This window comes from Chiloscyllium punctatum, chromosome X (genome assembly GCF_047496795.1).
Source record: "Chiloscyllium punctatum isolate Juve2018m chromosome X, sChiPun1.3, whole genome shotgun sequence".
In the NCBI taxonomy this organism is placed as follows: Eukaryota; Metazoa; Chordata; class Chondrichthyes; order Orectolobiformes; family Hemiscylliidae; genus Chiloscyllium; species Chiloscyllium punctatum.
The window spans coordinates 20,273,891-20,288,638 of NC_092791.1; the positions used below are offsets into that span (position 1 = coordinate 20,273,891).

A 14,748-nucleotide genomic window follows, 5' to 3' on the forward strand; every position below is an offset into this window, starting at 1 on the left:
AGATGGTTTTCCAGTATGTGTATGATTTCAGACTTGTCCTTAACAGCTGACATGCAGATGACTGTCACCTTTTTAAAGAAGTAAAGTGAGTTTTAGTCTGTCTGTACTGTAATGACGGGTACGTCAGGTTCCAAGGGATCGATTGTGATAGGGGCCTCTCTAGTTAGGGGCACAGACATTTCTGTGGCCAACAGCAAGACATCAGAATGGTGGGTTGCCTCCCCGGTGCCAGGGTCAAGGGTGTCTCGGAGAGGGTGCAGAATATTCTCAGAGGGGAGAGGGACCAGCAGGTGGTCATGTTGGTGCGAATGACATAGAAAGGGAAGGGTATTAGGTTCTGAAGGGAGAATGAAAGAGACTAGGTAGGAGGTTAAAAAGTAGGTCCTCCAGGATAGTAATATCTGGATTACTCCCAGTGCTATGAGCGAGTGAGGGTAGGAATAGGAGGATAGAGCAGATGAATGTGTGGCTGAGGAGCTGGTGCAGGGGGCAGGCATTCTTGGAACATTGGAATCTCTTCTTGGGTAGAAGTGATCTGTATAAGGACAGGCTGCACCTGAATTGGAAGGGGATCAATATCCTGGCAGGGAGATTTGCCAGTGCTACTCAGGCGGCTTTAAACCAGTAAGATTGGGTGTGTGTGTTTGAGGGGGGCGGGAGTTGGGACTGGGACCGGGACCCAAAGAAGTAGTGAGAAAAGAGATCGGTCTGAGACTGGTACAGTTGAGAAGAGGAGCAAGTTAAATTATCAAGGTAGGCAAGAACAAGGCAGAGAACAAGGTAAGATTGATAAATTAAACTGCATTTATTTCAATGCAAGAGGCCTGATGGGTAAGGCAGATGAACTCAGGGCATGGTTGGGAATATAAGACTGGGATATCACAACTTTCACAGACCTGTGGCTCAAGAAAGGGCAGGACTGGCAGCTTAATGTTCCAGGGTATAGATGCTATAGGAAGGACAGATAGGGGGACAGGGGTGGCGGGAGTGGCATTTTTGGTTAGGGATAACATTACAGCTGTACTTAGGGGAGAATATTTCAGGGAGTATGTCCTCTGAAGTTACTTGGGTGGAACTGAGAAATGAGAAAGAGTGATCACCTTATTGGGATTGTACTATAGGCCCCCCAATAGTCAACAGGAAATTGAGAAGCAAATTTTTAAGGAGATCTCAGCTATCTGTAAGAATAATAGAGTTGTAATGGTAGGGGATTTTAATTTTCCAAACAGACTCGGACTGCCATAGTGTTAAGGGCTTGGATGGAGAGGAATTTGTTAATTGTGTACAAGAAAATTTTCTGATTCAGTCGGTGGATGTACCTTCTAGAGAAGGTGCAAAACTTGATCTACTCTTGGGAAATAAGGCAGGGCAGGTGACTGAGGGGTCAGTGGGGGAGCACTTTGGGGCCTGTGATCATAATCCTATTAGTTTTAAAATAGTGATAGAAAAGGATAGACCAGATCTAAAAGTTGAAGTTCTAAATTGGAGTAAGGTCAATTTTGATGGTATTAAACAGGAACGCTCAAAAGTTGATTGAGAGGGGCTATTCACAGGTAAAGGGGTAGTTGGACAGTGGGAGGTCTTTAAAATGAGATAACGAGAATCCAGAGACAGTATGTTCCATTAGTGTGAAGGGAAAGGCTGGTAGGTGTAGCGAATGCTGGATGACTAGAGAAATTGAGGTTTTAGTTAAGAAAAAAAAGGCAGGTAGAGACAGCTGGGATCGAGTGAATCTCTAGAGGGGTATTAGGGTAGTTGGAGTATAATCAGGAGGGCAAAAAGGGGACATGAGATAGCTTTGGCAAATAGGGCTAAGGTGACTCCAAAGAGATTCTACAAATACATTAAGGGCAAAAGGGTAACTAGGGAGAGAATAGGGCCCCTCAAAGATCAGCAATGCAGCCTATGTGTGGAACCACAGGAGATGGATACAATACTAAATGAGAAATGTCATCTCTGTGTTTACTGTAGAGAAGGATGTGGAAGCGAGAGGACTTGGAGAAATAAATAGTGATATCTTAAAAAGTGTGCATATTACAGAGGAGGAGGTACTGGGATAAAGGTGACAAATCCCTGGGATCTGATCAGGTGTACCCTCGAACTCTGTGGGAAGGTAGGGAAGTGATTGCTGGATATTTGTATCATTGATATTCACCGGTGAAGTGCTGGAAGACTGGAGGTTGGCTAGTGTGGTGCCACTGTTTAAGAAAGGTAGTAATGAAAAGCCAGGGAACTATAGACTGGTGAGCCTGACATCGGTAGTGGGCAAGTTGTTGGAGGAAATCCTGAGGGCCAGGATTTACATGTACTTGGAGAGGTAAGGACTGCTTGGGAATAGTCAATATGGCTTTGTGGGTGGGAAATCATGTCTTGCGAACTTGATTGAGTCTTTTGAGAAAGTGACAAAAAAGATTGAAGACATGATCTATATGGACTTCAGTAAGGTGTTCAACAAGGTTCCCCATGGGAGACTGGTTAGCAAGGTTACATCGCATGGAATACAGGGAGAACTAGCCATTTGGATACAAAATTGGCTTGAAGGTAGGAGACAGAGGGTAGTGGTGGAGGGTTTATTTTTCAGACTGAAGGCCTGTGACCAGTGGAGTGCCACAAGGATCAATGCTGGGTCCACTGCTATTCATCATTTATTTACATAGTAGGTATAATTAGTGAGTTTGCAGATGACACCAAAATTGGAGGTGTAGTGGACAGCGAAGAAGGTTACCTCGGATTACAATGGGATCTTTATCAAATGGGCCAATGGGCTGAGGAGTGGCAGATGGAGTTTAATTTCGATAAATGTGAGGTGCTGCATTTTGGAAAGGCAAATCATGACAGGACTTATATACTAAATGGTAGGGTCCGGGGGAGTGGGTTACCAATCAAAGAGACCTTAGGATGTGGGTTCATGGCTCCTTGAGGATGGAGCACAGATAGGTAGGATAGTGAAGAAGGCGTTTGGTACACTTGCCTTAAGTGGTCAGAGTATTGAGTTGGGAGGTCATGTTGTGGCTGTACAGGACTTTGGTTAGGCCACTTTTGGAATACAGAATCCAGTTCTGGTCTCCCTCCTATAGGAAGGATGTTGTGAAACTTGAAAGGGTTCAGAAAAGATTTACAAGGATGTTGCCAGGGTTGGAGAATTGGAGCTATAGGGAGAGGCTGAGTAGGCTGGGGCTGTTTTCCCTGGAGTGTCGGAGGCTGAGGGGTGACCTTATAGAGGTTTATAAAATCATGAGGGGCATGGATAGGGTAAATAGCCAAGGTCTCTTCCCTAGGGTAGTGGAGTCCAAAACTACAGGGCATACGTTTAGGGTGAGAGGGGAAAGATTTAAAAGGGAGCTGAGAGGCAACTTTTTCACACAGAGGGTGGTACGTGTATAGAATGAGCTGCCAGAGGAAGTGGTGGAGGCTGGTACAATTACAACATTTAAAAGGCATCTGGATAGATATATGAATAGGAAAGGTTTGGAGGGATGTGGGCCAAATGCTGGCAAATGGGGCTAGATTAATTTAGGATATCTGGTTGGCATGGATGAGTTGGACTGAAGGCTATACAACTCTATGACTAATGTCTAAATGCAATCTTCCTTTAGTTGCAATGGAACTGAGAATGGAACAGAAATTTTTTTTTAATAACTTGTTGGGGTGTACTAAGTCACACATCACTGCATTTTTGGAGCAGAGTAATACATTTCATGCTCAGCTCCTTATGGCATAATCTTCACCCCACTGTGAATGGCACAGTGGAAATTCTGTTGGGACAGTTCAAAATATTCTGCAGGCTAACATACTCAGAAATGTTTGTCACACTTCACAAGTGACCATTGGGCAAAGGGCAATATATCCCTTTTTTAAAAAGTGCACTGTTTGATGCATATTTCAGCAATCATGTTTTAAGCCACTCAGTTTTATTGCCAATCCTCAATTTGCAAAACCCATTAATCAGATTGCTCAGAAGATTTTCTATACTGCCTTTCAGTAGATATCCTTTTTTCATTCAGTTCCAGACAAGTTAGAATTTGAATATCCATTGCAACTTAGAAATGGTTCCAATGATGTGATCTCAAATAGTCCTGTCCCTTCTCTGCATGGCTGGGGACCTCAATGAGTATTTTCAGAGTATGTGTTATTTTTAGGATTCTAGTACTCATCTAGATAGTGAATTCCAGTTTTCCAAGTGAATGTCTCACTTTTTGTGTGCAGTACAACTTCAAGAATGCACTCAGGACAGCCATGTTATGCAAGTTAGTGTGGGCAGGGGCAAGGATGACAGGCAGGACAATATGTGGTGCTTTGTGCTTGACCAGTTTATAACTCATAGATGTGTACAGTGCAGGAGGCAGCCTTTTGACCCATGGCCTTGGAGGGTATGGCAATACAAGTGAATATCTCCATACTGCTTAAATGTAACGAGAATTCCTGACTCCGCTCCCCTTTCAAACTGTGAGTTCCACCACCCTCTGAGTGAAAATATTTCTCCTCATCTCCGCTCTTAGCCTTCTACCTTTTACTTTGAATCTATGCCCCTTGGTTACTGACCACTTTACTACTGGGAAAAGTGCCTTCCTATTCACCCTATGTATGCCCTCATAGTCTTATACACCTCTATCAGGTCCCCTCCCTAGGTTCACTGTTCCAAGGAAAACAATCCCAGCCTATCCAATCTTTCCTCCTCGCTTAGACCATCCAGCCCAGGCAGCATTCTGGCAAATGTCTTCTGCACCCACCTTAGTGCACTAACATCCTTCCTGTAGTGTGGTGACACTGCTGCAGTTGGCTGGAGGGTTTTGTGCAGTTTCAGCATAACCTCCCTGTTTGTGTATCCCATGCCTTGGCTAATAAAGGCAGGTATCCCTTCTGCCTTCTTAACCGCCTTATCAATCTGCCCTGCCAACTTCAGGGATTGCTGGATATGCATACCAAGGTCCTTCTGATCTTCAGTAAACTTCCAGAGTCCTACCGTTCATACGAGCAATAAATACTGTTCTAGCCAGTAATACCCACATTCCATGAACAACTAAATGATGTAAAATCCTCTGTGCTTACATTTAAATTGGAACTCCAGAATAATTACTCTTCATGAATATATATATCTATGGAGAACAGAAATTGTAAACTAAGACAGCAAATGGGATTTTGTGATGATCCAACATGTTACTTTGCTTTCATTAGCATGTCGAGAGTTGAATTCTGAAAGTTTAAATGCTTCACAAATGTTTCACTCCTCTGAAAATTGGGACTTCCGGTTTTGTACTCCGTCTGTGTTAAACTTCAAAGAAAAGGACAGGGCTGCAGCTTCAGGCCCTCTGCTAGGGTGTTTTTGACCTGGGGTGTGGGGCACATAAGATATTACAGATGGCCACTGCCCATCACCAAGTTCACTCCCACAATCCGACAGGCCGGTGGGCACTGAAATGAGCAGCCTGGCCACCATATTTAAGAAACAAATTAATGTCCAATTGAGCTTGCCAGTTGACGGGGGCCCATGCTATAATGTGTTGAGCAGGAGCTACAAGCGACAATATAGAACCAGTTGGTTAAAAGGGCGGGGGGGAGGAAGGGCTGGGAGGAGTTGCCCTGTGTGGACCTAGGAGGCAGTGCAGGTATCTTGCCAATTGGACAGCTGGCAGGTGAGACTCCTGACACCTCAACAAGATTTCACCCAATGTTTCAGTTCGCTGAGATTTGGTGAGAAATGGCATACTGTTTTCACCTGGTCTAATCTTCTTATCCTTGTAAAACAGAACAGCTTTTAACTTGCCCTGATTAGTGCAAGGTGATTGCCAGTACGAGTCTGATTTCAGTCCTGTCCTTAATTATTGACAAGTCGTACTGACTGACAAATTTCCGTGTCACTTTTAAAAGGAAAAGTGAAGGGAAAGCTCGTTTGTCAGCCGAGACTTAGATGGTTTCCCCATTCTACTGCAGGCTGATATGAAGTGTTCTGTTAGTGGAGTTGGAAAATGGAGCTGAAGACTGGAATATTCAGCTCCACACCTGTCCTTATTCTGGAGGGATGCTCACCATTGAAACAACTAAAGGTGACTTGGCCAAGGACTCTTACTGCAACCCATTTTGATGACAATGTTCATTTTTTAAAAGGGAAATGGCAGCAACATATGAACTGATAACGAATGAATGCACATTTAAAACATACTGCATTGGTGAGTGAACACCATGAAATAACTGACCTTTTGGCAATGTGAATATAAGATCCAGGAACACTTGGTATGTGTGGGTGGTCTGGGAGCATTCTTTTTCCCATGTTGTTGCTCATGCTGAAACAAAAGACAGCAAGCCAAGAGACTGAGATTTTCTACAGTATACATATGTACTTCCCAGCATGCATTGCTTAAGTTGAGTTGCAAGTGGGTGGGCTGGGCCTGGGTCCAAAGAGAAGATACTGAAGTTCAGTATGTTCAAGAAAGAATTGGTGATTGGAAGATGGAACAGGAAAGTTCATGTGTGTGAATATATATATAATATATATATTATGGGGATATATAATGAACACAGGGATGTTATACTCAGTAACATGCCAAATATTGTATCTGTATTAATTCATATGAATGGTAGGTTTGCTTACACAAGCAGACGTCACTTGTTACAGACTCAAACCACACATAGCTTCTGAGCAACAAGTGAAAACTCTCAATCGTTACACTTCCCTCACCAAGCTATTTAACTCCATATGACCTCACCCTGCTTACTGAACAGGAATTAAACTTTGTGGCCTTAACAGGATACCGCTCCAATTTAGCAAAATAATATATTACACGTTGCAAGGTGTAATTCTCTTCACCTTATAAAACAGCATGTCATCGCCTTCGTCAAAATAGTTTGTGCAGTGTGTGATTGTCCATCACATTTCAGGTGTCAAAATATCCATTTCTATATCATGTGTGCATTTGTTTGACTCAAATTTCATACGAATAGAATGGCAAAGACAACTTTCTTGCAGCAAGCATCTGACTGTCGCACCACAATTGCCGTATTTGTTATAGGTGCCACCTTGTTATGGATGCAAAGCACCCAACAAGAGCAGGAACACCAGCCATTGATCTGAATCCTGAAAGTTACAAGCCAGTTCAAGAAACAAACATAAGAAATGCTGGAGTAACTCCTAGGTGGTAGTGACCTGTCGTCTTGAAACACCGCAGTCCATTTGGTGTGGGTACACCAGCAATGGTGTGAGGAAGAGAGTTCCAGGATTTTGATCCAATGACATTGGAGGAATGGCGATATATTTCCAAGTCAAGATGTGATTGGCTTGGTGGTTTATCTACTGCTCTTACCCTTCGAGATGGTAGTGAACATAAGTTTGGAGGTTTTGCAAACAAGCATCTGCACTGAGCTCACAGCCCTAGCGGTGAGCAATGTCACGAGATGAAATAAATAAATGAACACTCTAACATAGGAGGAAGTACATATTAATTAAAAGCATTATACTCAGCAATACTCCATGTTCTGTTATTAACAGACATGATTGTTTTTGCTGAAAGGAGAAAGTATTTTAAGGAGAAAATTCAAAAGACAGTTATGCCCTTTTGTGTTCTCAAAATGTCCTTCATAGTTCAGGAGGAATTATAAGACTTCAGCCAGTTATATGAGGAGCAGGAAAATCGATGTTTTGGGCAAAAGCCCTTCATCAGGAATTTGCTCATTGCCTGAAACATCAATTTTCCTGCTCCTCGGATGCTGCCTGACCTGCTGTGTGTTTCCAGCACCACTCTAGCCTCCAGCATCTGCAGTACCCACCTCTGTCCAGCCTGGTTAATGACAGGCATCCTTTGCAATCAATGGCTGCTCTTGCCACAGACTTCATTTTGAGCACTGTGGTGTTCAATACACTGTGTGTGTGTTTGATACTTTGGTCTTTGCATGCAGTGCACTAGCCTACTGCACCCATGTCTGATAAACATCGAGCTGGGTTTGCTGGAAATACCCCGCAAGATTCATCAGCACCTGTAAAACAGAAAGGACAGCTTTACCCTCAATCTCCCAACCATCTCTCTTTCTGAAGGCGTTAAGGTACTTACTTGAACAATGCTCTTCACCTTTGTATCTGAACGATGAAAGCAACATCCCATAAACAAATGGGACTAAAAACTGGAAAGTCCGTCACCCAGCTGAAGGGAAATCAGGGAGGAGGTATTGAAGCACAAGCTTCCAAAGCCATTTCTAAACATGAGTTGTACCAAGGGATTTGAGGATGGTCCCAATCAGAAAAGAAGGACTGCCTTTAGAACCCCTTGCACAGAGATCTATGGGGGCAGAGCCCTTGTTTATATTTAAGGCTGAGATAGAATCTTGATCAGTCAGGGAATCAAGGGAAAGGATAAGAACTGGATAAGCCATAAAATGATTAGTTTTAGGTTTACTGGGATTAAACTGGGAAGGCCGGACTTAGAGCCATCATTTGTAGCAAACCATTCCATGTTCTGGTAACCCTCTACGTAGCAAAAGTCTTCTAACTTTGCTCATTTTCTAATGATCCTAAGGATTAATAGAAGTACTGCACACCCTAATATAATTTTAAAGGCATTTGGATCAATATTTGAAAAGGAAGCTGTGGGGATAGGTCAAGGAAACCAGATTGGAGTAGAAAGCACCAGTTGAAGAGCTATGGTGAGCCCGATTGCCTGCTTTTTGCTGTGGTTTCTATCCATGAACCTATACTTGAGTGAGAATCGATGTCTTCAAGGCTGCGGTTGGAGAGTAGCTGATGTTGGGAAAACATTGAGGAGTCATAAGATAAGAGTCCATGGTGTCGGAGGCAGTATATTGGCATGGATAGAGAATTGGTCAATGGGCAGGAAACAGCAAGTGGGGATAAGCGGTTCTTATTGAGGTGAATAACCTATAATCATTGGGGTTCCACAGAGATCAGTGCTGGGAGCACAACTGTTTACAATATGTATGAATGACTTGGAGGAGGGAAGCAAGTGTACTGTAGCCAGATTTGCAGATGACACAAAAATGGGTGGAGAGGCAGGTTGCAAGACGAATACAACCGTTTACAGAGATAGATTAAGTAAGTGGGCAAAAGGTTGGCAGATGCAGTATAATGTGGGAAAATGTGAAGTTGATCGTTTTGGAAGGGACAACAAAAGAACATTGTTTAAATGAAGAAAAACTGCAGAAAGTTGCTACATAAAGGTACTTGGAGTTAGTGGTGTACATAACATAGAAAGCTAGTAGCAGATACTCAGGAAGGCTCTGTGAACGTCAGCCCTTATTTCAAGGGGGTTGGGGTATAAGAGTAGAGCAGTCTTACTGCAACTGCACAAGGTGCTGGTGAGACCACATCTGGAGCACTGTGAGCACTTTTGTTTCACTTATTGAAGGAAAGATATCATTTCATTGAGAGCAGTTCAGAGAAGGTTCACTAGGAAGATCCCTGAGATGGAGGGAGTAAAGGTTAAACAGATTGGGACTCTACTCACTGGAGTTTAGAAGAATGAGAGGTGATCTCTTTGAAGCATACAGGATTCCTAAGGGGCTTGACAGGGTAAATGCTGAAAGGATGTTTCCCCTCATGGGAGGATCTAGGATTACAAGGTATACTCTCAGAACAAAGGGGCACCGATTTAAGGCTGAGATGAGAAGGAATTTCTCCTCAGAGGGTTGACTGTCTTTTGAACTCCTTGCTGCAGACAGCTATGGAGGCAGAGCCCTTGTGTACATTTAAGGCTGAGATAGATAGAATCTTGATCAGTCAGGGAATCAAGGGAAGGGGCAGGAAAATGGTGTGAGGAATGTCAGATCAGCCATGATCCGGTGAATGGTGCAGCAAGTCCGAGGGGCCAAACTCTCATGGAATACAGGGAGAACTAGCCATTTGGATACAGAACTGGCTCCAAGGAAGAAGACAGAGGGTGGTGGTGGAGGGTTGCTTTCCAGACTGGAGGCCTGTGACCAATGGAGTGCCAACTCCTGTACCTATTTCTTATGGTGTTAAGAGATAAAAATGCTTAAAAGAAACATACTGTTTTTTTATTGAACAGAAGAGGCAGAATGTGCAAGTCCCTCTTGGGGTGATACAAGCAGGTCACACGAACAGCAGCTTGCAATATGCTTATTTTAATCAAATTAACACTCCGTTAAAGTAGTGGCAGTGTTAAGTATTTGTAAGGTAATACTTCATGTAAAGTGATTTTGTTTTTCAGTGCTGTAAGTTGCCTTGAACCCTTTCAATTTCCTAAATTAAAGAGAACTATTTGAAAGGTTTGGTTTTTCCCTTCTCCCCAAAGTGAGGTGTCATCCAGGCCAGCCCATGACTTGCATCTAATGCTGTGTGTTACTAAAAGAAATGGGATGCTACAGAATTAGAGAAGGTTTGTGTCTCTTACAGAGTCCAGGCGCAGCTCCGGTGGCATCGAGTCAAAGATGGAGGAACCGAAAATGCCAGCGAACCAAGACATCTCTATCAATCCCCTCTTTGACTGCGACGGTGATCACTCTTTGGAAAACTCTATCACATTCAACATTCCACTCAAGGAATTTACTCATGATCCGGCCTCAGTTGTAGTGATGCCGTACACCTCATCATATTTCATGGGTAATTAAACCTTGTACAATACATTACTTGGCTCTGAGGCAGCATTCACTGTTGTGGATTTGTATGGGCTCAACTCTCAGTGAAATGAAGCCTCACATTTTACTGAATGCATTCCCTCTGTTATTGTCTTTTGAAGCCCAATAACGAAATTTGGCTACTGATCTCTCAATTATGAAAGTTTTTCTCCGACAGCTTGTTACAGTAGGAGGAAAAGGGCCATGAGCCTCTTTAACTCTTGGCTCGTGGAAGGTCTGAATTTATGTTGTGGGAAGGCTGTATAGGAGGCAACTGCTCTTTGGTACCTTGGACTATTCTTCATGTGTGACTGCTGACTATGAGTGTTGGGCATTTACCTGTGCAGAGCACTTCAGTGAACTCTCATTCTGCTCTCTTCTGACATCCCACTCATTGTAGCATTTCCCAGTCATTGGTCACTGGGTGGTGCTCAGGAATAAAGACATTTCCCCCACCATGATCCGAATCTGGTGCACTAGAACATTCCAGTGACCAAACCGCTGCCCTGGCTAAAAGCAACTAAGGGGACGAAACGTCTGCAGCACAAATTCCCAGCGAACAGAACCACAACAGCAACCAACTCAGTGCAAATGGCAACTGAACTCCAAGGAGCTCTGATAATGTACATTAAGACTGTAGCTTTTCAGGTTTGAATGGCTCAGTAGTAATCAGCTAAAACATCTACCCTCTGAGTCACTGGACCAGCTCCCTTTTAATTGGCCACTTTGTTAAAAGGGTACTAGTTTTATGAATTCCTTTCCATATGTCAAATCAAAAGCCTTTCTGATAATTTACAGAGTCTAGTAATTAGTTATAAAGTTGTACATCACAGAAACAGACCCTTCGGTCCAACTCGTCCATGCTGACCAGATATCCTAAATTAATCTAGTCCCATTTGCCAGCATGTGGCCCATATCCCTCTGAACCCTTCCTATTCATATACCCATCCAGATGCCTTTTAAATGTTGTAATTGTACCAGCCTCCACCACTTCCTCTGGCAGCTCATTCTGTACATACACCACCCTCTGTGTGAAAAAGTTACCCCTTAGGTCTCTTTTCTATCTTTCCCCTCTCACCCTAAACCTACGCCCTGTAGTTTTGGACTCCCCTACCCCAGGGAAAAGACTTTGTCTATTTACCCTATCCATGCCCCTTATGATTTTATAAACCTCTATAAGGACACCCCTCAGCCTCCGACACTCCAGGGAAAACAGCCCCAGCCTATTCAACAGCCCTGTAGCTCAAACCCTCCAACCCTGGCAACATCCTTGTAAATCTTTTCTGCACCTTTCAAGTTTCATACCATCATCTGAAGGCAATGACTCTAATGAGAACAAATTGGAAATTCCTGAAAAGCACAGTGCCTCCTTTATTCTCATTGACTGCTGTACATTTTTCCATGATGATTTTACCTAGAATATTGCATTTCCATCCTGCTTGGTTTGGACAGTTAGGTGTGTATTGGTGTAAACATCCCACAACGTAGCATAACATCAGAGCCTTTCGCCACCGATAGTCAAGGATTGTGAGCTTACATGAGGAGAATCCTAGTAGTGAACCTGTTCTGTTCTCTGTCATACCACACAGTTGCCATTGAGAGATGATAAATAGAACAACTCCAGTGGTTCGCTGTGTTACTGATCCATACAGACCATGAGGATTAGAAATTTCTTGGTTCATCTCATTTACTTAGCCAGTCTTGGGTAGAACACTACAATTAGGATCCAGGGCTCTTGGGCTAGAAGTGTGGATTTCTGTTCCTTATCATTACCCAGTACTTCTCCACCTCTATATCTCGCTGATATAAAGTATCTATGGGTAAACATCAAGTACAGGATAGGCTCACCTGTCATGTCTCCCACATCAAATAGTCTCGATCTAGACTCGTACATGAAGAATGGACACTTAGATAGGAGACGACAGTGCGACCAACACTCCTGGAATCTATTCAGGAGAGGAAGGGTGAAGAAAGAGAGGGAATAAAAGGAATTGCGGAGTGGATGTTTTAGGTGTAGTTTGGCAGTGGGGATGGAGGTACGCTAAAGGAGAATGCTGAATTTGTTTGCCCTATCTTGATCTCTCATGCCCTCCCTGAATGTGAGATTAGTTCTCAGCCATCTGACTGTGCTGATCCACGACTAGTGAATTGAAAGTATGTAAGAATGTCTTGAAAAAATGTAGTGTCGACTCTTACCTGGACTATCTGAAGATGTTATGTCTGTGGTCTAAATGTGGTGGAGGTTTCTTAACTTGCTCACTGTATGATAATTTCCTTTGTTCACTAATTCTGCAGGGCTCTCTGGTGAGTCAGATAATGAATTGAATGACTGCCATGATGCAGAGGTGAAAATGTCGCTGAAGCAGGATGTCTCCACCTTCTCCCTCTCTGACTCCACACTTGCTCCTTCTCTAGAAAGTTTGAATCTTTTCAAATCTTCATTTAATGAAACTCAGACCTCAGCCTCCCTCCTGTTGACTCCACGTTCATCTTCGCCAAGAAAAGGTAATCTGATTCCCTTTTAAAAGTCTTGTGAGTTTTTTTTTAGATTAGATTACTTACAGTGTGGAAACAGGTGCTTCGGCCCAACAGGTCCATGCTGACCTGCCAAAGCGCAACCCACCCAGACCCATTCCCCTACATTTAGCCCTTCACCTAACACTATGGGCAATTTAGCATGGCCAATTCACCTGACCTGCACATCTTTGGACTGTGGGAGGAAACCGGAGCACCTGGAGGAAACCCATGCAGACACTGGGAGAATGTGCAAACTCCACACAGACAGTTGCCTGAGGCGGGAATTGAACCTGGGTCTCTGGCACTGTGCGGCAGCAGTGCTAACCACCATGCCACCGTGCCACCCTTGCCATTGTGCCAGTGTCGTTGGTGAGCCCAGCATTTATTGGTCATCCTGAATGTCCTGGAGGAGGTGGTGGTGAGCTGCTTTCTCAATCCACTGCAATCCATACAATTAGCAAGTTTTGAGAAGATTTGTAGCTCAGGTTGAGGTTTTGGATGTATGTTTGCTCGCTGAGCTGGAAGGTTCGTTTTTCAGACGTTTCGTCACCGTACTAGGTAACATCTTTAGTGAGCCTCCGAATGAAGCACTGGTGGTGTAGCTTGCTTTCTATTTATACGTTTGAGTTTCCTTGGGTTGGCGATGTCATTTCCTGTGGTGACGTCATTTCCTTTGCTTTTTCTCAGGGGGTGGTGAAAGGGATCCAAGTCAATCTGTTTGTTGATAGATTCCGGTTGGAATGTCATGCTTCATTTGGAGGCTCACTGAAGATGTTACCTAGTATGGCGACGAAACGTCTAAAAATGAACCTTCCAGCTCAGTGAGCAAACCTACATCCAGATCCATAGAGTGTAGGTAGAAGAAAGTGAGGACTGCAGATGCTGGAGATCAGAGTGGAAAAATGTGGCGCTGGAAAAGCACAGCAGTTCAGGCAGCATCCAGGGAGCAGGAGAATCGATGTTTTGGGCATAAGCCCCTCATCAGGAATGTGGGGGTGGGGCAAGGGAGCTGGGAGATAAATAGGAGGGTGGGGCTGGGCCTGGGCCTGGGGGGAGGGTTAGGAAGGTGCTTGGTGTAGGTAGACCCACAATGCTGTTAGGGAAAGAATTCCAGGATTTTGACCCAGTGACATGACGGAACGGCAGTATATTTTCAAGTCAGGATGGTGGGTGGCTTGGAGGGGTACTCACAGGGGGTACTGTTGCCATGTCTGTGCTGCCCTTGTCCTTCCAGGTGTAGGGAGTGAATGTTAAGCTGGTGGATGGGATGTCAACCAAGTAGCTTGCTTACCTCTAGATGTTGTTGAGCTTCTTGAGTGTTGTTGGAGCTGCACCCATCCAGGCAAGTAGGGAGTATTCCATTACACTCCTGACGCATCATGTATGTGTTGTCAGGCTTTGGGAACTCAGGAGATGAATTACTTATCATAGAATTCCTATATTCTGACCTGGTCTTGTATCTATACAGGTGAAAGTGAGGACTGCAGATGCTGGAGATTAGAGTCGAGAGTGTGGTGCTGGAAAAGCACAGCAGGTCAGGCAGCATCCGAGGAGCAGGAGAATCGACATTCCTGATGAAGGGCTTTTGCCCAAAACATGGATTCTCCTGCTCCTTGGATGCTGCCTGACCTGCTGTGCTTTTCCAGCACCACT

General features: G+C 44.0%; 1 protein-coding gene across 6 annotated transcripts in view; it reads left to right on the forward strand.

The window, feature by feature from the left end:
- The window catches only part of LOC140471274 (bromodomain adjacent to zinc finger domain protein 2A-like), a 129,528-nt gene that overhangs the window by 52,740 nt on the left and 62,040 nt on the right, over positions 1-14,748 (forward strand). For all 6 annotated transcript variants that reach the window (XM_072567244.1, XM_072567240.1, XM_072567243.1 and 3 more), the window contains 2 exons: positions 10,358-10,564; positions 12,874-13,083. In XM_072567244.1, the coding sequence (XP_072423345.1) occupies positions 10,358-10,564; positions 12,874-13,083 (417 nt within the window). The remainder of the gene's footprint in view (positions 1-10,357; positions 10,565-12,873; positions 13,084-14,748) is intronic.